The sequence below is a fragment of the Anolis sagrei genome, chromosome 1 (genome assembly GCF_037176765.1).
Source record: "Anolis sagrei isolate rAnoSag1 chromosome 1, rAnoSag1.mat, whole genome shotgun sequence".
NCBI lineage: Eukaryota > Metazoa > Chordata > Lepidosauria > Squamata > Dactyloidae > Anolis > Anolis sagrei.
Genome location: NC_090021.1, coordinates 243,788,380 through 243,813,405, shown reverse-complemented (window position 1 = coordinate 243,813,405; position 25,026 = coordinate 243,788,380). Strand labels below are relative to the sequence as shown.

Here is a 25,026-nt window from a genome sequence, read left to right as displayed (position 1 = left end):
CTGCAATGGTTCCACAGTAAGTCTGGAGAGTGGTCAATGGACATCTGCTATATGGTGCCGCACATGGAACTGCTACCTTATGCTGCGCCAAATAGCACTCCAGCTTTTCCATTGCTCGAATGTCTTTTAAAGGGATTTCTGTAACAGCATATGAAATTGACAATGTGTTGGAAAATGTACGTATCTTTCATTTCAATGTTTGAAAATGGTTATTTTAAAAAAGAAATACAAATAAATGATTTAAGTTCTCATGAGAAATTTATCTAAAGTAAACCAATTGAAGCAATGGGATTTTCCTATGTATTATTACAATGAATGGGTTTACCCTAACTAAGACTAATAAACCCACTCAATTATTATATTCTAGGTCTGATCTCCATGAGCTAATTTGTACTAGACAACATTGGTTGCCCAGTAACCTATTTTCTTGTAGATATTCATTTGAATTTAGCTTGGACTGGAGAGCCTTTCAAATAGATGTTGAAAGAATGGATACATGTAAACAGAGGATTGTATTCCAACATCTCTCCACATAGTGTCCTCTTTGAAGTAGGGAGTAAGGGGTATGGTCCTAGCTATCATGGATACATGGGTCATGAACAGAATGCAACAGTATAGCCTTAAATGATTTATTTTACACTTAGCATATAGAGAACATAAACAAAGCTATTTACCTTAGCATGACATTTTAGACGATATCAGACAATTAACTTTCCTGCAAAAACTGTTGAGCATCCCTAAAGGATTCCCTGTGTGATCTATTAACTAATGACAGTGAAGCAGAGCTGCGGATTTTTCTGTTGCAAAATACTTGTCAGATACATAATAAAGGTTGAGGCTCCCTTATCCAAAATACTTGTGACCAGAAGTTTTATGGATTGTGAAGTATCTGTTATTTGCATATACACAGTACATGGGGGCTAAAGGAATAGTTACACATCCAATGTCCATGGAGTTTTTAACTCAAGGAGCCCTAAAAGAAAAGAGAAGAGAAAGAAAAGAGATGCCAGCAGAAACTGAACCTGGTCTATTCCACAGAGACACAACTAGAGTGGCATTTGTTGCTGTTGCTGGCCTTGCTTCAAGCCACATTTGTTGCCTGCATTGCAGTGGGAGTGAGATATCTTCACACCTGCAGAAATGACAAAAACAGAAGAAAGCATTGCAATCAGTAGCTAGAAAACAGAGTCTCTAGACTGATCTTAGGCTGTGGTGGGCACCTGGTGGCACTGTAGATTGGGGTGGACAAATCAGAGGTTGCTTGCAGCTCCCAAGACCTTTTGTGTTTTGCACCCCCCCCCCCCCAGACTTGGAAATACTCCCTAGGATGGGACAGAAACATACAGAAAAGATAAAAACGTATAACACCGTCTATTTTACTCTGCATCCCCAGAAGTTGCAACTGAAAGCCATTCTTAATTGTTACTTCAGGCTCAGTGTGTGTGCATGTGTGGTATGGTATGACTCACTACAAGTGTGCTGGTGCAAAAATTGGCACTTTCTCCTTCCATCGATCATCAACCCTACTCTAGATGTTATTAGCCAACATATCTGATAGGCTCTTGGGTGCTCAATGAGAAACTATGTAGGACTGACAGAGAAAGAGGGCTCTAGGATATTCTTGCACTGTCTATGACTCAACATAGCTGTCTCCCTTGGAGGAAAAAAGAAAGCATGGTGACAGAACAGAAGTTACTCCTTCCCTTGTGTGTGCTTTCAAGTCACCTGTCAAATTAGGGCCACCCCATGAATTTCACAGTACTCTTTTAGGAAAGGAATGCTCAATAGTGGCTTGCCATTTCCATCCTCTGAAATAGAGTCTACAACACTTAGTATTCATTGGTGGATCCTGCACTGCAGCACTATTCAAACACTAACCCTGTTTAGCTTCCAAGATCAGATGGTATCTGGTTCCTTAGAGTATTTAGACCAACTATAGTATATACTGAATATAGTAAGTTATGTGGCCAATCTGTGATCTTGCAAGAGAAAGCACTTATGGTGCTTAGTAAAGGAACTTGCACAAAAAGAAAGAAAAATAACCCAGATAGAAAAAGAACAAAGAAAAATGATTATGTCGCTCCATCGCTCAAAGAAAATTGTGCAACCAAATAAATCATGGTAGAAATGAGATCAAAAAGAATACTTTTAGCAGAGAGAAAAATGATAGGAGAAAAAACAAACCAACATTGATGCTGGCAAAAACCAGATTGGCAAAGCTGGGAGAAAGAAGGAAAAAGGTTGAACAATGAGAATACGCAACAAATTCATGTGTTTTACAATTAAACTGACAGAAGCCTTTTCCTGTCTCCATCTGTATTGGAAAAAGGTGTTTGTGGGGTCAATGGGGTATCCTAAGGAACATATTGACCTGTGGGCCAGAGGGTTGCCATGGCTGGTGGATAATGTTTATGAATTTCCTGAGCCATTAAAAGTAATCAGACTAAAATAAACTTGCTAAGCTGATTGGTGATGTAGAAGTAATAACAGGTACAGAAAATAAATGTTGCAGCTCACGATAGTTACAATTATCTTGCATTTTCAGAATGATATACTAAAAATAAAGTAAGAATAAAATTAAGTGACAACTAACCCCCTGTGACTTTTTACAACATGTATTATTACATTTAGCATACATTAGCATATGTCTAATCTATATGCAAATTGAACAAGTGTAAGAATGTAAATGCCTAAGAACTAGAAATTGGAAATTAAGAGAAAAAACTGTTGGTATTAAGAATGTTTAGATCTAAAACTTCTGTTGTAAAGGCTTGTTTTTAGACCTCTCAGATCTATGCACAGAACATTCAAATTTGCACTTGGAAATTAGGAGGCTGGAGTAGCAGGCCACAGTGATATTTGGGGGAAGAACCAGTTTTGAGATCTCAGTCTTCATTTTGCATATGGAGAAGAAGGGATGAAAGGAAACCTTTGCATTGAAATGGTACTGATGCAAAGAGAGAATATTAGCCCTATTGACATGGCTGGAGTTAAACTGAGCCTTGACAATCAGAGATCAAGGCTTTCATGGTCAGAATCACTGGGTTGTTGCGTGTTTTTCAGACTGTATGGCTATGTTCCAGAAGCATTCTCTCCTGACATTTCAGAAATCAATTCGCTCTCCCACACTCTCTGATTTGTGTATGGCCTTGGACCACTCCAGCTACACCTGCTCCTGTTTGCTTTGCACAGAGCACTGGATAATGGATTTTACATTTTAAAGTATGTGATAATCTGTTTGGGAAGGTTTTTTTTTTTTTTTTTTTTGCAGAAAAGAGAACTAACGCAGTGTGTTTTAGGCATAGGATCATTCTCCAAGTCATCTATCTAGCTGGTAATTTTGCTTACACTCCAATATGATGTGCATATAGGAGTTATTAGTTCATTTTATAATATTGGTATACATTCCAATAGAGTAAATAAATGTAAATAGATCCTATAGCTCCTGTCTTTAATCTGTAGACTGCCGAACCATGGCTCTTATCGAAGTGTTGTATTCATTATAATAGAGAAGTCAAGGCAAGAGAGTAAGAATTTTGAGACCTACTGAATTGCTTTAAGGATTTAGTATGGGCCTGACAATGGTATCTGAATACTTTAGTCTTCAAAGTTTTTCTTTTGGTCACACCTGTCATTATAACATTGTCTACTGGTTGAGTCTTGAATTTCATTGTTGAGTCACTAGGAAATGCTACCTAATTTGGTTTTCATGGAGTAGTTACTAAATGGACACCTAAATATATTTACTGAGACAACACTAAGCACTTCTCTTATTTTCCTTTTACAGGACTATTACGTTCCAATAAGGGAATAACAATTCAGGCAGGCTTTTAAAGATGATTCTTCAAGGGGAAAGCATTGCTAGTGCTTCCAGGAACACTTTCACACTGCACATTTATATTGCTACAGTTCCAGTCTAACTGCAGGAGATTGTCCTGTCCAATTCTACAATGGTCAGTATTTATAATTCTCAGTTAGAGAGCTCCTTCAGTATCTCGCCAAGCAAGAACTCTCAACTCCACAGGTGAAAAGCCAGGACGGTTAAAGTGGAGTCATGGAGTTATAACTGTACAGTGTGAAAGGGCCACAGGGATGTTTGTCCTCCTGGATATAGCCATAATTACTACCTGATACCCTTTTATCAGGTAAAAGGGTACCTGTCTCTTTCCTTATCCAAAATGGGACGAGAAGTGTTTTGGACTTTAGAATTTCTTTTGGAATACAGACAGTCCCTGAGCTACAAACACCTGACTTACAAGTGAGTCAAAGTTAAGAACAGGGGTGAGACAACAGGAAGTGAGAGAAACCTACCCCTAGAAAGAGAAATTCAGTCCTGAAAGGGTAATCATGGAGAAAAGGTATCTCCACTGAAGCTTTATCATCAATCATTGTTTCCACAGAACTCTTATTTTCCAAAATCCAATTATCACAGGAACAGAAAGTGAGGTGAAATATTCTGCATAGACTGCAAAATAAACACCACATGGGTGTTTTATTAATTAATAACTTTTATATACCAGTCTTCTCTACCTCCGGAGAGGGACTCAAGCCAGTTTACAACAAAGATTCATAAACAATAGTTTAAAACATCACATCCCATAATACAGTAATACATAAATAAATTAAAAGCAGTAATATAATTACATAAGGCCAAGTCGTCAAAATAAAATCACAATTCATCACCTTTGTCCGTGTGGTTAAGAGTTACTGACTCTTCCCTATGTTATCCAAACCATCCCTATATATGTGTACTATGTGTGTATGTATGTGTTTGTGTGTACGTATGTCTCTCTCGCTCTCTATTTATATGTATGCATGTATGTATGTATATGTGTGTGTGTGTATATATATATATCTATATAAATAAAAATGTAATGCTTCTTTGTGGGATTAACATAACTCAAAAACCATAGGATGAACTGACACCAAATTTGGACACAATACACCTTTCAGGCCAACAAGTGACCATCACTCATAAAAATACTGAAAAACACAATGGAAGAGACTTAAAAAGCCAAAAGAAAACTACATTACAACGCATGCACAGAACCACATATATAGACACAAACACACAAATATACATATATACACAAATATATACACACATATGCACATATATACAAACACAAAACACATATACACAGACTGGGCCACAGCAACGCATGGCAGGAGATGGCTAGTATGTGTGTGTGTGTGTGTATATATATATATATATATATATATATATATATATATGCATTGAAAAAAGGATCTGTTTTGACTCACAAACAAATTCAACTTGTGAACAAACCTACAGAACCTATCTTGTTCACAACTCGGGGACTGCCTGTACCCATATTTGCAAGTAGGTACATAATGAGATACTGTGGAGATAGCATCCCAGTCCAGAAACAAATTTCATGTATATTGCATTTACACCTTGCACACATACCCTAAAGGCAGTTCTATACACAGTATTTCTAATAGTTTTGTGCATAAAACGAAGTGCATATTATTTATTTATTTATTTATTTATTTATTTGATGCACTTATTAACCGCCATTCTCAGCCCTTACAGTGAGGAACCAGAAAGCAAAAGTGTTATTCTCGCAGCCTCCAACGGGGACAGTTTGGGATTTTGGGATAAGGCATGTTCAACCTGTGTTATAGCATTCTCTCTTCAATATAAATGTATGCACTTAGTCATCAAATAATCCCCATAGCTACTCTGTTAAAGGATGAGTTCTCAAGTGGGCACCCTGGATTTCTATATAGCACATTCTGCTATCTACATTTATAGCTTTCTGCCATGGTTTTGGCTAGTACAATAAACATGTTGATTGACTGATATACATCACATAAACAATAACCAAAGCTAACAGTGACTTTATATATATCACTATTCAGTGACTCCAAGGGAGCAAGAACACCATAGTAGTAGAGCTTATTCAGTGCAGCACCACTTGTCCTGCCATGGCTCAATGCAAGGGAATTATGGGAATTGCAGTTTTGCAAGATCTTGAGACTTCTCTGCTAAAGGTTTCTGGTGCCTCACCAAATTACAAATCCCAGGATTCCATAGGATGGAACTTTGGCAGTTAAAGTGATGCAGAACTGCTATAATTTTGTAGTGTAGATGATACATTTTTTCAATGTATCTCCATAAATATAGAGAGGGGGGGATTGTTTGGATAGCACAGGGAAAGTTTAACACTGCTGTGGTGTTTGTTTTGTTGTCTGTGCCCCTGTTAAGAAGATTTCACCTCACTTTCTGTCCCTGTGATATTTGGATTTTGGAAAATTTGGCTTTTGTGGAATCAAGGATTGGTTTTATCTATTTGTCTCATCCCCCCTTATAGCAACGTATGCGACACTTAGGACTGACAGAGGAAGTCATAGGAAGGAGGGAGCAAGCTTGCTTTCTGCTGCCCTGGAGACTAGGACATGGAACAATGGCCTCAAACTACAAAAAAGGAGATTCCATCTGAACATTAGGAAGAACTTACTGATTTTGAGAGCTGTTCAGCAGTGGGACTGTCCCGGAGTGTGGTGGAGGCTCCTTCTTTGGAGGCTTTTAAACAGAGGCTGGATGGCCATCTGTCGGGGGTGCTTAGAATTTGATTTTCCTGCTTCCTGGCAGGGAGTTGGATGGTCCATGAGGTCTCTTCCAACTCTATGGTTTTATGATAAGGAACTCGCTGTGTATAACAAACACTCTCTTCCAACAACCTAAAAGATGGCTCTATACATGGATTTCACCAGATGGACAACACCAAAATCAGATTGACTACATCCTTTGCAGCCAAAGGTGGCGGATATCCATCCAGTCGGTGAAAACAAGACCTGGGCTGACTGTAGTTCAGATCACGAACTTCTTAATGCTCAATTTAGAATAAAACTAAAGAGATTAGGGAAAACATACAGACCAGTTAGATATGATCTCACTAACATTCCTAGCGAATATGCAGTGGAAGTGAAGAGTAGATTTAAAGGACTAGATTTAGTAAATAGAGTCCCAGAAGAACTATGGACAGAAGTCCGCAACATTGTTCAGGAAGCAGCAACAAAGTATGTACCAAAGAAAAAGAAAACCAAGAAGGAAAAATGTTTGTCTGCTGAGACACTGGAAGTAGCCCAAGAAACGAGGAAAGCTAAAGAAAACAGTGATAGGAGGAGATATGCCCAATTAAATGTGCAATTCCAAAGGTTAGCCAGAAGAAATAAGGAACTATTTTTAAACAAGCAATGGACGGAAGTGGAAGAAGACAACACAATAGGAAGGACAAGAGACCTCTTCCAGAAAATTAGAAACATTGGAGGTAAATTTCAGGCAAAAATTGGCATGATAAGAAACAAAGATGGCAGGGACCTAACAGAAGTTGAAGAGATCAAGAGAAGGTGGCAAGACTAATACAGAAGATCTGTATAGGAAGGATAATAATATCAAGGATAGTTTTGACGGTGTGGTGAGTGAATTAGAACCAGACATCCTGAGGAGTGAGGTTGAATGGTCCTTAAGAAGCATTGCTAACAACAAGGCAGCAGGAGACGACGGGATCCCTGCTGAACTGTTTAAAATCTTGAAAGATGATGCTGTCAAGGTGATGCATGCCATATGCCAGAAAATATGGAAAACACAAGAATGGCCACCAGACTGGAAAAATCAACTTATATCCCTATACCAAAAAAGGGAAATGCGAAAGACTGCTCCAACTTCCGTACAGTGGCCCTTATTTCTCATGCCAGTAAGGTAATGCTCAAGATCCTGCAAGGAAGACTCCAGCAATACATGGAGCGAGAGTTGCCAGATGTTCAAGCTGGGTTTAGAAAAGGCAGAGGAACGAGAGACCAGATTGCCAATATCCGCTGGATAATGGAGAAAGGCAGGGAGATTCAGAAAAACATCTACTTCTGCTTCATTGACTATTCTAAAGCCTTTGACTGTGTGGATCATAATAAATTGTGAAAAGTTCTTGGTGGGATGGGCATCCCAAGCCACCTTGTCTCTCTCCTGAGGAATCTGTACAAGGACCAAGTAGCAACAGTCAGAACTGACCACGGAACAACAGACTGGTTCAAGATTGGGAAAGGCGTACGGCAAGGCTGCATACTCTCACCAACCTATTCAACTTGTATGCAGAACACATTTTGCGATGTGCAGGGCTTGATGAATGCAAGGCTGAGGTGAAAATTGCTGGAAGAAACATTAACAACCTTAGATATGCAGATGACACCACTTTGATGGCAGAAAGCAAGGAGGAGCTGACGAGCCTTCTAATCAAGGTGAAAGAAGAAAATGCAAAAGCTGGATTGCGGCTAAACATCAAAAAAGCTAAGATTATGGCAACAAGAATGACTGACAACTGGGAAATGGAGGGAGAAAACGTGGAGGCAGTGACGGACTTTGTATTTCTAGGTGCGAAGATTACTGCAGATGCAGACTGTAGCCAGGAAATCAGAAAACGCTTACTTCTTGGGAGGAGAGCAATGGCCAATCTTGATAAAATAGTGAAGAGTAGAGACATCACACTGGCAACAAAGATCCGCCTAGTCAAAGCCATGGTATTCCCCGTAGTAACCTATGGATGTGAGAGCTGGATCTTAGGGAAGGCTGAGCGAAGGAAGATCGATGCTTTTGAGCTGTGGTGTTGGAGGAAAGTGCTGAGAGTGCCTTGGACTGCGAGAAGATCCCACCAGTCCATCCTCCAGGAAATAAAGCCCGACTGCTCATTGGAGGGAAAGATACTAGAGACAAAGTTGAAGTACTTTGGCCACATCATGAGGAGACAGGAAAGCCTGGAGAAGACAATTATGCTGGGGAAAGTGGAAGGAAAAAGGGAGAGGGGCCGACCAAGGTCCAGATGGATGGATGGCATCCTTGAAGTGACTGGACTGACCTTGAAGGAGCTGGGGGTGGTGACGGCCGACAGGGAGCTCTGGCGTGGGCTGGTCCATGCGGTCACGAAGAGTCGGAGACGACTGAACGAATGAACCACAACAAATGATAAGGGAACACTCATCTACCTGTAACATACACCTTCATGTTCCTCTTCTGGTTCTCATTTCCACCCACTGGCTTCCAGTTTCCTGAATTGGGTAGAGAAGCGTGCTTCCTTTTCCCTCCTCCTTCCCATTCCTTTCTCCCTAGTGGCAGTCCTGGGACCCTGCGCCTTTAAGAGGCCATGCTCCCGCCCTCCATAGACTACACTTCCCATGATTCCTAGGGGAGGCGGCCGCTTCCGGGTTGCACGTGGGCGCGCGGGACGGGGCGGGGAAAAAAAGTGTGGTAGGAAACGCGGTGTGTTTACTTCCGGCCATCCGCAGAAAGAGGGAGAGGGAGTGAGTGCCGCTCTCTGCCTCGCTCATTCCGGCTGGTTGGCTGAGGGGAGCCGGCGGGCGCTGCCTTGAGGGCGGGAACCTCTTCGGAGAAGGAGGAGGAGGAAGGAGAGGAAGAAGGAGGAGAAGGAGCAGCCGAGCCGCCGCTGAACCGAAAGCGAAGGTTGCCGAAGAGGAGGAGGAGGAGGAGGAAGAGGAGAGGAGAGGAGGAGAAGCGCGAAGGAGAAGGTCCGGACTGGGAGAGGCACCCATGGTCCGCCTCAGAGGCCGGGGCCGGCGGGGAGAGAGGCGCTGAGGCCGGCGGGAGGGCGGGCGGGCAGCAGGCGGCGGAGGGCACCCTCCAGCCAGAGCCGCCTGCTCGCTCGCTTCCCCGGCCCACCGTCGCCATGGACTGGCTCATGGGGTGAGTGAGTCGCCTGCCTTCCCGGGCTCCCAGGGCTGGGCCAGGCACCGTCCAGGCACTCCCGCAGGTGGCCACGCAGCCTTGCTTTACAGCCACCTCCTTTCCTCCTCACAGAGGCTTGGAAGTTGCAGGTTGCCCCTCAGGAGTGCAGGCTGAGCATCGCTTACTCAGGACACGCCAAGGCAGCGTCTTAACTGTGGAATTAACTCAGTTCCAGACTCCTGTGGCCCAAGGCTGGGGAATAATGGGCCTTGTCGTTCTGCAAGGCCTTTCGCCTTCTCTGCTTAAGAGAGCTCGTGCTTCACCAAACTACAACTCCCAGTATCTCATGACAGGCAAACTGGCCTCCAGCTGCATTCCTTCTACAACAGTGGGTCTCAACCTTTGGTCCTCCAGCTGTTTTGGACTTCAGCTCCCACAATTCCTCGCAGATGGTAAGGTGGCTGGGATTTCCGGGAGTTCAAGTCCAAAACACCTGGAGGACCAAAGGTTGAGAACCACTGTTCTATAGTGTAGATCAAGCATGGACAAACTTTGGCCCTCCAGGTGTTTTGGACTTCAGCTCTCACAGTTCCTAACAGCTAGTTACATAACTGGGATGTCTGGGAGTTGGAGCCCAAAACACCCGAAGGACCAGAAGTTGAGAACTGTTCCATAGTGTAGATCATGTGTGGGCAAACCTTGGCCCTCCGGGTGTTTTGGACTTCAGCTCCCACAATTCCTAACAGATGGTTAGGTGGCTGGGATTTCTGGGAGTTGAAGTCCAAAACACCCGGAGGACCAGAAGTTGAGAACTACTGTTCCATAGTGTAGATCAGGCGTGGGCAAACCTTGGCCCTCCGGGTGTTTTGGACTTCAGCTCCCACAGTTCTTAACAGCCTGTAGGCTGTTATGAATTGTGGGCATTGAAGTCCAAAACACCTGGAGGGCCCAAGTTTGACCACGCCTGCTGTAGATGTAGCACCTCTCTGTATTTGCCAGAGAAGGTTAAAGATCTTGTGAAACCATGTCTCTGAGGATCCTCTAGCATTGAGCCATGGCTGTTCATGTGGGGCAAAACTTTACTAATTCAACAGTGGAGATGAATCCCCAAATAGTCCCAATTTCTGTGGCTGCAACAGCTTTGCTTGGGGAAACTTTGTTACATGTTCAAAAAATCATTAAAATATTATGTATGCAGTTACCTACAGGCAATATGTACAAAAAGTGAATGAAAATCAGTGAATTTTATCTTTAGAAATTCACTGGTATTTTATTTACAGCGTACATTTATTTATTTCTTTATTTACTATATTTATATTCCACCCTTCTTGACCTTGAAGGGGACTCAAGATAGCTTACAGATTGGCGTACACATAGTCTCCAAGATATCTCTTGATCTGCAATGAATATCTGCTGGAGTTTGGATCCAGGACCAAACTCCATGGGTGCACATGTTCCAGTATATACATTGGAGGATTATAATGGTGTTCTTTTGATAAAATGGCAAACTCATGGTTCCCCGTTTGGATTTTTTTAAAAAATACTTTCAAGCCACGGGTAGTCTGTGGATACAGAAGGCCAACTGTATACACAAAGTATTCCAAAATCCAAAATATGGGACACTTCTGGTCTTGAGCAAACGGGCACTAAGTTTTGCTTGGAGCTTTTTACCTGCGAAAGCCTTTCCATTTTCACCCCTTTTTCAGTGGGATAGGCCTCAAATCATGAGAGGGAGAAGAAATCCTGCCCAATTTCCTGTGCATCTGCAGAGTTGTCTGCTGCACATGAAAGTAGGGAGCAGTGAATTCAGCCCAAGTTAAGCTGTTTGATGTGTGGAATAAGGGCTGATTATTACCACAGGAAAACACAGTCTGAAGTCAAGGATGTGGCTTTTTGCCAGGATGTTTTGGAACGTGTTCCTGTAATACACTCTACTGTTCCGTTGTTTATGAACCAGGGATTATCAAGAAATGCAGGCAGAGGATGCCCTGGATTACTTGGGGGCTGGGAGGAGGGCAGCAAATCTGGCTTGAATAGGAAGGTGTAGTGAGATGCCGTTTCCATGGGAACCCGAGCCCTGGCACAGCCCCCCCCCCCACCAAGGAGGAGGGAGTCCCAAAAAGTGTGGAGTGAGGGAAGCACAAAGTGTGACCGGTGAGCTGCAGGAATGCTAGATCAGATGTCATTAAGGGACGTTTCCTGATGGGCAGTCATGGAGCATCACAGCAGCTGGTTTGGGATTTTGTGTTGCTGGATACCAAGGGATGCCAAATGGTTAGTAATTCCTGGCTTGCTTTATTTCATTTCTACATGAAGGTATTTTAAATTTTCTCTTGTTCCTTAGGAATACCATGGCAGTGTGTGTATTTTAAGACCACAAAAATAATCAGATATCCCCCTACAGCAGTAAAGATTTGTATATATGGTAATAGCAGAAAACTTGGTCACAGTCAAAGATAACTTGGTCAGAACGAGAAGCACAGAGATAACATTAACACCAGGAGAGCAAATACTGAAAACCGTTTTGGAAGTGATGCTGTTAAATATGTTAGTTGTTCAGCCCAAGAATATTGCTTAATTAGATATTAAGAGAAAGGAATGTGGAGTACAAATCATTCTGTATAAATCATCAATGCAGCAATAACTTGTATTCAGAAAAGGCAGGTCTTGGCCCATCTCTGTCAATGTAGACTTACATTTTTTAAAGTACTTCAAGTCACACCTTAACATTTTTTTCAGCAGTTTGCTTTCTAGAACTTAGAAGAGGAGAGACCTTGGCAGAGGTTAAGACCAAATCATTGCCACACCAGGGGCCTTGAAGAGCTTGGGATTAATGCTAATTACACAGAGGCAGGAAGCTATTTGGTGCTGGTTTTAGGGCTGAAAATCTCAGTTAGGTTGGGAAGTTAGCTATGACAAGGTGCAAAGATTTGAGTGCTTTCCAGCTACGTGAATATTTTGCCTTGAGCAAATTATAAAGTGCAGTGTTGCCAAATCTCTTGGTGAGTAATATGTGCTTCATAAGTGTGCTTTTAAGTTGCTCATCTTTGTGTTATAATTTGAGCTCATTTCAGAACATCATAGTTTGCAAGTGTATTTCAATTTTCAGGAGCACATGGTCCTCTGACCTGGAATAATGGATTTAGATTCTGGTTCCCATTAGTCCCAGCTTACTTAGTTAATAGTGAGGGATAATGGGAAGGGGGCAGTTCATCAACATTTGGAGGATCACTGGTTTGTACTCCATCACTAAAGTGAAAGCCTAATAATGAGCAGCAGTATTGACTGTAAGTAAAACTTTAGAATTTATTTTTAAAGGAAGGAAAACATTTGAGAATAGCAAAATAAAAAAGGAAAAAGAAAAACTGAAATAATTTGAATGCTTTGGGATTTTTCTCCAGTATTGCTTATTAAAGCTCCTGCTGCTTGGATTGCAGTGTATTTGGCTAATGTTACTTTCAGAAACATTTGTATTTTCTTCTCAGCCTAAGTAGAATATTGTAGAATATTACATATTCAACTTTATAATGACTATGCAATTGCTTTTCATTACAAGCATTGGTTGAGCTTAATTCTCATCTATCTTTTTTGAGTGTGAATTGAAAATCTCTGGGCTTAGTTATGAGTGTAAACTTACTGCATGTGCAATGTTTCCTGAAGGTTAAGAGATTGGAAGCATCCACCTCTTTCTTTTTCTTTGGGGATTTCCTCTACATTTTCACTCTTGATGGCAGAGCAGCACACCTACTTAATGATTGTCTTCAATTGGAGATTAAGGAGACTGTAGAGATCCTGGTTAAAGCAAACCATCATTAGTGTTTAACCTCTGTAAATACATAGTTACCCAAAGGTAACAATGGACACTCTTTATGTTGGAGAAAGGGGATTTGACCATTCAGTCAGATGGTGATGCTTTTATTTAACCAAGGTGAGAACATTAGGGAATATTATTTCCACACCAAATCTAAGCGGAGGAAGAAAACATGAAAGTTGTTTCGGAGGAAAGTAACCAAGATAATTGTGGTGTCAAGAAACACTGTACTTCTGCTTCTATGTGGTCCATTTTTGTGAAAAATATGTGGTATTCATTTAGGAGTAACTATAATGACATGACTTCCTCACCTGAACTTCAGGATGCAGTTTGTTTTCTCAGTGATTTGCTGAAATGTGGGATGGAAAAAAACTAACCAATCTTCCAGAATTGAGCCACCAAGTTGACATGACCTTCCATTGCACTGGCTAAACAGCCCATAGCCTACTGCAGAACAGTGTCATACTAATGTCAAGGTTACTGACTTAAGGGCGTGTGTAAATCCTGTTAGTCTGCACAGGAGTTGTACTGCATACAGGCAGCATGTTATGCAAGACATTGCACCTTTTAAAACTCATTACATGTAAAAAAAAAAAAAAAACCACGACACAGCTTTAACTTTACAGAGTTTTTAAAGGGTTGTATGCATTTAGATGTGGTAATAGATCTGGTGAAAGTATTTTGTTTTAGAAGAGGATTGATTGCTTAGAAGAATTGTTGGGTTGTTAGTTTTTAGTGCTACAAATAAAGACGATTTGTTCTTTTGAGTTATGTAATTTTTCTCATTTTGAATTTTACCATATTAAGGAGTAAAACTTACTGAATTCGTCAACCTGAATGTGACATGATTGTCAATATTCAATAATGAGATTTGGTAAGATGTTCCGTGCCAACTAAAATTATTTTCATGATAATTGTTTATTTGTAGGAGATGTGTTAGAAAGTTTCTGAATGTTTTGTAAACTTTACATGTAATCAGCTCTTTTACAAAGCAGTTGTTTTCTATATAGCCAAATCTAATCCAGAGAATTTGTTTGTGTTCTTTAATCAATGAATTATAATTTGAACTTTTTCTAATAATTTGGGGACAGCAGTATCCTACCCTAGAGAGTGATGGTAAGGATTACAGAAGAACCTATGAAGTGCATAGGTACATGTATATTGGATTTACAACTGGTGTAGAACTACAATTTAGGAATCTTTTATGTAATCCTAGGAGCAAGATACAGTGTCGATGATGACATATACCTCCTGTCATATATTTCCTTAAACTTCCCTATGGTTGTTGAAGACTTTTGTACCTTGTGGGAAAGCAAAGGCAAAACAGCTCAGGATGTGGATTTATATTATCTGTTCCTAAGGGGATCCTTAATTGACCTGAGAAAAATGTCCAGCCTTTGCTTGCTGTCCACTGAGCTAGTTAAAACCCGTGTGCTTTTAGAGAAGGCAGAAGGCACTTGGGAGTTCAGGGTGTCTGCTTCTGAAGGAGCGATCATTTCGCCTGAAATAACACTATTCTCTAATTTGTGCCACAATTTTATATTGTAATGAAGACAATGATGACTCACTACTTCATTTGCACCCATGTTTTGACCAAAAGCTATGATGTTTGGAGAAAGATAGTATTTTATATGTTAAATTACATCTTCTGATTTTTTTTTAGTGCAGGCTCTTTTCTGAAACATGGGAAATCCAAGCTGGTTAGCATAATGATCAAATTGGAGTCTCAACTCCAGTTGATTAGGACTTCGTAAGAATCATAGTGCAATAATTGTGTAGTGTGAAGGGCCTCAGATAATATTCAAGTCCAGCTTTCATTGACTCGAACTAGAATAACCAATGTTAGGGAATGTGGAAGCAAGACCTGGAAGACTACAGGTTCCCTAACCCTAATGCTGGATAATGTTTCTGTGCATATAGAATATATCTACCATCGTCTGTCTATTTCTTCTGGTAGAACAGTAGTGGAAAAGCTCCCTTCTTATGAGGTCTTTATTCCTTTGGGAGAAGTTTGTTGGTGGCTGCCGTGCAAGCTGTGAATGTGGCTTCTCTCTTTGTGCTTTTATTGCTACTTCTATGCCCAGCAGGCTGATCAAAGAAGGAGTTTTGAACTGTGCAGGCCACTTCCCCTCCTTCTATTCAGTATGGCTGCTCTGTTTTATTAATTTTTTTTTTCTAGAAGGGAGCAAGCTCTTGCTTTATATGGCTGTCTGTCAGCTCTTTTCCCCCTTTTCCCTAAGGCTCAATCTACTGTGTGAAATTAGTTTGATGACCTTGGATCACTCAACCCTGTCACTGAATGTCAAATATTAATATTGATATTGTTTGAACATGTATTAGTTGGCAAAGTGAGGCATCACTAACACTGTCCACATTGAAAAACAGAAATCTTATTCTCCAGATAAAATGCTTTATGTTGAAAACACTAGTTTATATTCTTCAAAACTTTCTTTCCGAGTAACAGCTAAAAAAGCTATTTTTGATGGTGAATGAATATCATACTAGTAAGGTTTGAGTGCATTTGTGACCATGCTTCTTAACTTGGACTGGTGATACCGAGATCTAAACATTTAGGTCATTGTATGTGGTTGACTAGATTACAAACACAAGGATTGTCCTAATGGGTCAGATCTATAGTTCATTTAGGCTCTAATCCTAAACTCAGTTAATAGGGACTAAGCCTGTTTCTGAGTAAGAAGGATAGGATTGCTATTGTATCCTGTTTCCAACAGTGGCCAGCCAGATGATTTCGTACCCTTTGTTTGCTCTAAGAAGAACTGAGTTTAAGAGGTAAACTGCTTTTCTGACAAGGGGGTACCTATTGTTGGTTAGATAAATTCAGCATGACAGCAGACACACTGCCATAACATGAAGTACTTTTATATAGCTGGAATTTGCTGGTAACCAGTACTGGTAATTTATTATTATTAATATCCCACCTTTTATCTCTAAAAAGAGACACAATGCAACGGTTTGTGTTTTTTGTATCATACCATCTAGCTCTTGAACTTCACCCCTATTTGACTTAGATTTTCAGGTGTCTTTCCTGGTTTATTGTTGTTCATTCGTTCAGTCGTCTCCGACTCTTCGTGACCTCATGGACCAGCCCACGCCAGAGCTCCCTGTCGGCCGTTACCACCCCCAGCTCCCTCAAGGTCAATCCAGTCACTTCAAGGATGCCATCCATCCATCTTACCCTTGGTCGGCCCCTCTTCCTTTTGCCTTCCACTTTCCCCAGCATAATTGTCTTCTCTAGGCTTTCCTGTCTCCTCATGATGTGGCCAAAGTACTTTAACTTTGTCTCTAGAATCCTTCCCTCCAATGAGCAGCCGGGCTTTATTTCCTGGAGGATGGACTGGTTGGATCTTCTCGCAGTCCAAGGCACTCTCAGCACTTTCCTCCAACACCACAGGAGCAAAGAATTTAGTGAAGCTCAATGATATTGTCATATCCTCCTGTGCTTTCACACCTTTCTCATCTTAACAGCCTAGCACCACCCTGGCTAGTTTCCTGCTTCTGATGTATTTTTGGTAGCCTTGTAATCAAAGATCTAGTTTGGATCAGTTTGCACTTTTCTTTCTGTGTTGGAATAGAGCCTTCACTATTAAAGGAATAGGGTCTTTATGGTTTACAAGTTCCTGCTTGTTAACATTGCTGGCATCTCTTTGGATTTGACCTTTCCTAATCTGTGGTCAATATTGTAAATAAGTTTTATTAATGTTGCATTAAATTACAATGAATACTGTAATACTGAATGAAATGTAGAAATGACTGTGATTTTAACTAATGTTTTATAATGCTTACTGATTAATCTGGCTTATATAGTTTTGTCTCATATAGCTTATATAGTGTGTTATTTTATTTGTGTTTTTTTTCTATGTATTTTTATTGCATTTAGCCGCTGTTGTAAGCCACCCTGAGTCCCTTCGGGGAGATTGGGTGGGGTATAAATAAAGATGATGATGATTAGTATTATAACATCTTGATTTTTTCCTCCACTGTCTTTAAACATGTTACCTCATGTTTTTGTGTAGTGTTTGTGTAGTGTTTTCTTTTTAATGTGATTGTTGGAATTTTCCTTTCCAGTTTTCTATTTGCATTCTTATTTAGTTTAATACAAGGGTGATGACAGTTCCTGGACAGTTTAATAATACTTGCATCATGCTGGAGAAGGGGGGGGTAAGCCAAGGATAAATTCTTTCTAGGTAGCTCTGTAACCATTCTAACTCTGTCATTTATTGCACTTGGATTCCTGATTAAACTAATATTTCCAAATGCATCAATTTCCTACATGTAGAATAAGATTGCAGTGTTAATCACATGAGGTAATGTGTAAAACCGTTCTGCTCTGAATTCCTTTGATTACACTTAACCTTTGTTCTTGCTTTAAGCCATTATTAAGAAGTCTAAGAGTGCCTAGGATTTGGAAAAATATTGCTGCTTTATACATTATAAAATTTGTGGCATGTAGGTCAGTATGATCAAGAGAAACTCTGAACCTATTTTTGCAAGGTGTTAACCTTTTTATAGTTCACAGTCACTTGCCATATTTGTGTGAACAGATGGATGTGTACAGGTGCATGTGTAGGCATGCATATATGAATGATGTGGTAAAGTAGGATTGGGAATTGTGTGGTCCTTCGCATATTGCCAAGTGGAATGCCTAGCATCCTTCAACATTGGCTACGCAGGATAGTGCTGCTGGGGCTTGTAATCCAGTAATAATTGGCCCACTTACGAAGATTTATTAAGGTTAGAAAGAGGGAAATATGAATTAAAAGAAGAAAAAGAGATCAAAGAAATTTTCAGTACCCTATCATGGCTAAACTACAGACAAATTCTAGACTGCTATAAAACTGATAAAGAATTAAATTTTGGAACCAAAGAGGGATTCTGGGACACTATCATGAGGACAAACAACAAAACAATTACAAAAAATTACTAGAATGGTCAACAGAAACAGAGCAAATAAAAGAATCAATGATTAAATGGGCGCAAAATATAGGCCATCAAATTTGAATAGATCAATGGGAGAAGATCTGGAATCAGAAAATGAAATACACCTATTCTTACAATCTGAAAGAAAATCAAGTTAAGATGATACATAGGTGGTATATCACACCACAAAAGATTTCAAAGTTCGACAAAAAAGCATCCGATAGATGTTGGAAATGCGATCAACACATAGGATCCTTCTACCACATGTGGTGGTTGTGCCCAAAAGCAAAAAATTTTTGGAGTATAATTTATTTTAATATACAAAAGATACTTGACATAAAAATGAGAAAAGAACCAGAGTTGTTCTTGCTGGGAATGTACGATATTATAGGAGACAAAAATAAAGATATCATTTTTAACTACCTAATTACAGCAGCCAGGATTGTCTATGCCAAGAATTGGAGGCAGAAAGAAATACCACAAATAGAAGAATGGCAAAGTAAAATACTAGAAATAATGAACATGGATGAGTTAACATACTGGCTAACATCGAATGAAGGAAAACCGAAAAAACACGCAAACTGGGATTTGGTGAAAAACTATTTCAAACGACAAAAAATAGAGGTCATTTCTTGATCCTCAACAACATAGAATACAAATAACTGTACCACAGGAAAGCATACTGGACTATTTAAAATGAAAGACTTTTTCTTTTTGTCTTTTCATTTTTTCTTTTTTTCCAACCATGTTTTTAGTTTTTGCAAAATAAATTAGAAGATCTTCAAAGAACAGATGGAAGTCCACCCCCTCCTTTTTTTTCTTTTTTCTATTATTTTTTTTTCTATTATATATATATATATATATATATATATATATTGATTGATGTTAAATTTTTAGTTTTTATTTGGTACTCCTACTCTTACCTTCCCCACCCTATTTTTTCTTCTCCCCCCCTTCCCCACAATACCCTATCTCCACTATTATTTCCTACTTTTCTATCTCCTCCACAATTATTCCCCCACTTTCCTTGTATTTACACTAAAACGCAATAAAAATGATTTATAAAAAAATAATAATAATTGGAATACTCCATGATTCCCACTGCTGTTGTATAGCCTTGGTCGAATATATGTCAGATGTCTTGTCATATACCAGGCATGGGTAAACTTGGGCCCTCCGGCTGGTAGGAATTGTGGGAGTTGACATCCAAAACACTTGGCAGGCCCCAGTTTGCCCACGCCTGTCATACACTGATAATTTTCTTGCTCTGATCCATATAGTTAGGCTCAGTGAAGGAGTTAATCAGATGATGTTATTTGCAATGTAGCTGGCAAGTATCTACAAAAGTTGAAACAAAGTTAAACTAGACACTTTATTTACTTCAGTATAACAGTAATCTGGTAAAGGAAATTAGAAATGAGTTGTATCATTAACAATCTGTAGAAATGTTGTGAGACAACTCAAGTTTGGACATACTTTCGAACTACAGGGAGTCTCCTTGTTACGAACAAGATAGGTTCTGTAGGTTTGTTCTTAAGATGAATTTGTTTGTGTGTGCTCACACGCTTTGGATAGCATAGAGAAGGGTTAACATTCCTGTGGTGTTTGTTTTTCTGTCTGTGCCCCTGTTCAGAAGATTTCACCTCACTTTCCCTGTGATAATTAGATTTTGAAAAATGTAGCATGTTGTAGAAACAAGGATTGGCGAGAAAGCTTCAGTTGAGACACCTTTTCTTCTGATAACTCTTTCAGGGGTGAATTTCTATTCCTAGGGGTAGAGTCCTCTCACTTCCTATTGTCTCACCTTTGTTCTTAACTATGAGTAGTTTTTAAGTTGGGTGTTTGTAACTCGGAGATGACTGTATTTTTAAAACACATTTTGACAAGTCTTTTTCACACACAGATTTACCCGATACCAGAACTCCCCACCCCCCATAAGCCTCATAAAGCAGATGCCCCCTTTCCATGTAAAGCTTTTTTTGTTCCATGTGCTTCTGTTTTTGTAAATCTTTATCTCCAAAAGTATCAGGCCCATACTTGAAAAGTCTTATAGACTAATCAAATGTGCCATAAAGATCTGATATAGTATCTCACAATAGACCCTTGTGATTGCATCTACTTTGCTGCAGGGTTTCTACTTAAATTATAACTCTTATTCTTTTTGATCTTTGTGTCTGAATTCATGAAGTGCGTTCATCAAACACTTGCTTGCAGGTTTACAAAAATGTTTTGCCATTTCAATTTACTCGTTTTATTCAAAAATCTTGACTGTTTATTAATTTAAAATACCAAATAATTGTTGCAATCTGAGAAAACTAAACTTTGCTTAGATTGTAAGAGTGGTATAAAACTTTCCCAAAGAGAAACTTTCCCGGCTGTGGCATGAGGGGCTGCTCTGGCTTGGTGCCCTTCTGCTCCGAGATTGTAAGAGTGGTATAAAACTTAGATTGTAAGAGTGGTATAAAACTTTCCCAAAGAGACTAAGACTTTGGTAAAATAAAGAGGGTAAGACTGAGGTGGGAGAAGAGATCTGAAGTGGTGACACAGTTGGAGGTAAGATGGGAACTGAAGTACTGTTGGGGTATTTTGGTACAGATTGACGAGGGTGGCCAAGGTAGGACATGTTTCATATATTGTCCTGTAGTATTACAGTTGAGCAGTGAAGTATGTTTTCTTGTGTTCCATAGGTAACGAGAAGATCCATTTGTTGTAGTGGTTTGAGTGTTGCATTTAGGGCTCTGGAGAACAACCATGGAAATCCACTGGGTGACCTTGGGCAAGTCACATGTTTAAGCTTCAGAGGAAAGTAAAATCAACCCCCCTTTGATAAATCTTGCCAAGAAAACCCCATGAACGGTTCACCTTTGGGTTGCTATAAATCAGAAATGACTTGAAGGCATAAAATAACAATAGGGAATGAGATGCTTTAAACCTTGGTCAACAGCAATATAACTTCTTCACTGTTCACTACTTTGCCTTGAAAGGACCTAGTAATGGTTTTTTGTTAAAAAAATCTTTATACTGTGCATCCATTAAGTCTTTCTTTTATCTGTTCCATCTTAATTATGGAGATAATATAGGAACAAGCTTCTTCAGGAACTTTATTGGCACAAGGTTCAGCAAAATTTTAGTAACACTTGGCATGACTGTGCATATTAACTTTCTAAACTGTTGTTCTGTTTTAAAGAGGTGCTGTTTTCCCTTTCCTGTAGAACATAGTAATAGTAGAAGCTTGTAACTGTTTTTAACCTGGACTGAGTCTTTTGGGGTGTATTTTTATTTATCTAAGAGTAAGCTCCAATTTAACTTAATGGCATTTCTAAGAAGACATATATGAGATTGTTCTGTTAAGGGAAGATTGGGAAATGTTGGAAATCTGTCTCTTGATGTGTATGTAGACGTTTTCCTAATTTAGAAATGTGAAATGTGTGCTATTTCTGTAGTATGAAGTAACTGATGGATTTATTTAGTTACTAAAGATGTGAGGCCAGAAAGGGGGTGCTGCCTCACTGACTTACTGGTGAATTCACCTTGTTCTCTTATCACAATAGTTATCAATACTTTAAACATATTTTTCCCCAGGAATGAGTATAGGTATACATTAGTTAACAAAGCCTCAGAGAAAGATACTTCTTTGTAAAATGCCTTTTTAAACTTGTTTCTGTCTAACTAGATTTTTTCTAGCAGCATCATTACTGGAATGATTTTAAAGAAAGGCTGAAAACTTTTTGTTCTGGGCTGCAGCAGTGTGTCAAGTTGTGGAAGAATGGGATTCTACTATGTTTGGTGTTGCTGTATTGCAGCTGTGTGTGCCTGACTGCAACAAAAACGTTAAATAGCTGCCTCTAGAATTCATTACTGAGCAATATATGGACAGCAAAATAGATATAAAAGGGGAAAGGAGATAAGCTTGCCTTGTCAGCTATTCTTTGCATATTAAAAAAAAGCATTGATCAGTAATTACGTTTGCCCACCATAACAGAAATGATAACAAAAGTGGTGTCTAGTAAAAGAAAATGTTTTCCCTGGGTGTTTTTGTTTACTTTTGTTAGACTTTCATTTCACTTTGCAATATTTTTTCCCTTTATATTCCACCTTTCTCTCCATAGGGACTCAAGGCAGCTAACAACCACACACTTTGGTCAAGTACCACACACATGTTGAACTGCTCTTCTTTTTGTTGTTGTGCAGGAATCTATCCCTCTTCTTTCCATGTTATTTCTGATTCTTGTACCAATTTTCTGTTAAATAAGTGTTGCCCAAGAACAAATTCCCTTAATTGACAGAGATATTTCAGTCCTGTATTCACATTTGTTGCCTTAGATGCACTTTAGCCCTCAGACAACCAATGACTGTTTTCATTATCAAGAGTATAGTGTAAGGAACCCTGCAGTTTATACTGAGGCATTAATGAGGTTAGAAATATCCCTTTACCTGTTATAGTGGTAATTTGCCAGGTTAATGACAAAAACAGGACTTCTGTCTTACAGTGTGCTTGAACACGGTTAGTTTCCTCTTACACATATCAAATTTTCTTTTTTTGGATCATGAATAGAGCCTCTGACCTTATATCCAAATGTAATTTGTAAATATGCCACAATAGGACAGGTATAAAAAGGCATTTCAAATTCTATGATCTGTTTTCTACCATACTTAATTGGCAAAGCTTTTATTATCTCAGCTATGCTTGGTCATGAGAATTTGGAATGTATGACTCCAGAATAACATACAATAAAAACGTTCTAAAATACATATAAAACAATTTTCTTAAATTTAGCAACGCATTGCATTTATCTTTTGTACAAATAGTGCTACACGTAGCTCTCTGGATTGACTTTATTTTTGAGTGGAAGCATTTTCATCAATACCATATATGTCTCCTAATTGATGTGTTGTATAGAAGGCCAAAGCTCTTGCAAAGGGAGGCAAATGCTGTGTCCTAGTCCAACATTCAAAACACTACACCATGGTCGCTCTCCTGCCTAATACTAGTGATTAAAAATGTCTCATTATTAAACTTTTGGAAAATATACTTAAGTGTTTTCAAGAATATTCTTCAACTTCCCTTCTTTGGGAATGTTCTTTTCCCCCCCTGTGCTGCTTTTATATATATTTAAAAATTCAACTATCAATGTTTCTTCAGTGCAATGTAAAAATCATGAAAATTTCCAAATGTTAAAATAAGAATGAGCTTTCTTCTTTTCCAAAGCCTTTAATGACATCCTGTTTTTCCTGTTTGGTAAATGAGCTGCAAAAAGTACCTCTCAAAACATTCACATAATCTGAAGTGTTTAGGATATTTGCTTATTTTTAGTTGATCATATTTGAGCGCTGTATTCTATTTAACTACAGGATCTGTTGATTTGTGTAATTTTTAAATCCAAAAATACACTAGTGAACTTTGCAGCATAGGCAGTTTTGCCAGTTGGCCCTAGCTATACTCAGTGAAGAATCTCAGGAAGAGAGCATTTGACTCTATAGGGTGCTGTCTGGAAGGGCGTTTTTTTTTCTTTTCTTCATCTTCCAAGGAAGGGAGGACGGAAATAAGAAGGGGTGGTGGGAGGCAAGAGAGGGCAACAGCGCTTGGTAGGGGTTGGATGGAAAATGTGGATGTGATGGAGAAAGGGTGGAGGGTAGTTGGTGGGTAGTTCAGTTGAGGAGAGAAAGGAGATGAAGGAAAAGTTCATCAGAATGAGAGGATGCATTTTGGGGTTGTGGCAAAGTATTTTTTAAAGTCTAGAATGCTGTTTAAAGTTTTGAATCCATTTGGAATGCTTAAGAATGATTTAAAAGTTGAATACAATATAGATTGGGCCTTTTTGCTGCCAGTTGCCCTCTTTTGCCTTTGCTGTTTGTTCAGGCAGGATTATTTTAAATAGATGTGCCACTGTGATTTTTAATGCTTATATTGTCTTGTTAATTTTATGTTCATGCTAATTTTTGTATGTATTGATTATGTTACTTGGAAACTGCTCTGAGTCCCCTTGGGGAGATAGAGCGATATATAAATAAAGTTTTGTTGTTGTTTTTCATTCTCGAGGCGGCTGGTGGACTCCCTGGAAATGTTCTATATTTTTTCTGTCCCTCTTAAGCCTTATAACTCATAAACAAATTATGAACATGAAATGAAAGGCTGCAGAAAGAGTCACAAGGCTGGAGAGAGACACGAGTATCTGTGAAATGGCAAAAAGCACTATGCCTGGATTTCCAGTGTTTCACAGATCCCTAGTCTCTTTCCAGTCCCACATCTTGTGTGTTACATGTGTTATTTATGACATCCGAGGATGGCGAGGGAGTCATGACCTGTGAAATGGCAAGAATCCAGGAGTAGTGCTCGTTATTAATCTACACCTCCCAGCCTTCTTGTTCAGTCTTGCAAATACAATACACTGTTTGTACCCCCACCAAATATTAGAAGGGAGGCTCAACCTGTATATTATTTCAAGAGGTAATGAAAAATTAGAAAATTCTCAAATTATTCAAATTATAGAACTTTCAAAACCTTTCATGTTGATGACATGTCTTTTAGACACGCATCCTTTCATGACATGGTAATTCGGTTTCACTTGCAAACCAA

The 25,026-nt window shown here is 39.3% G+C and overlaps 1 protein-coding gene and 1 long non-coding RNA gene across 3 annotated transcripts in view; one reads left to right on the top strand and one right to left on the bottom strand.

The window, feature by feature from the left end:
- Positions 1-615: 615 nt before the first annotated feature.
- Positions 616-9,238, bottom strand: LOC137095799 (uncharacterized). Its single transcript, XR_010908920.1, has 2 exons — positions 9,004-9,238; positions 616-1,132 (listed from the first exon to the last, which is right to left on the bottom strand). It is a non-coding gene; the product is annotated as an uncharacterized lncRNA (long non-coding RNA).
- A 35-nt stretch (positions 9,239-9,273) lies between these two features.
- MOB2 (MOB kinase activator 2) overlaps positions 9,274-25,026 on the top strand; it is a 142,457-nt gene continuing 126,704 nt past the window's right edge. The window contains exon 1 of one of the 2 annotated variants that reach the window (XM_060768831.2): positions 9,274-9,718. In XM_060768831.2, the coding sequence (XP_060624814.1) occupies positions 9,702-9,718 (17 nt within the window). In that variant the 5' untranslated portion in view covers positions 9,274-9,701. Of the gene's footprint in view, positions 9,719-11,897; positions 11,975-25,026 lie in introns of those variants that run through there. The other variant, XM_060768815.2, reaches the window with a different exon arrangement.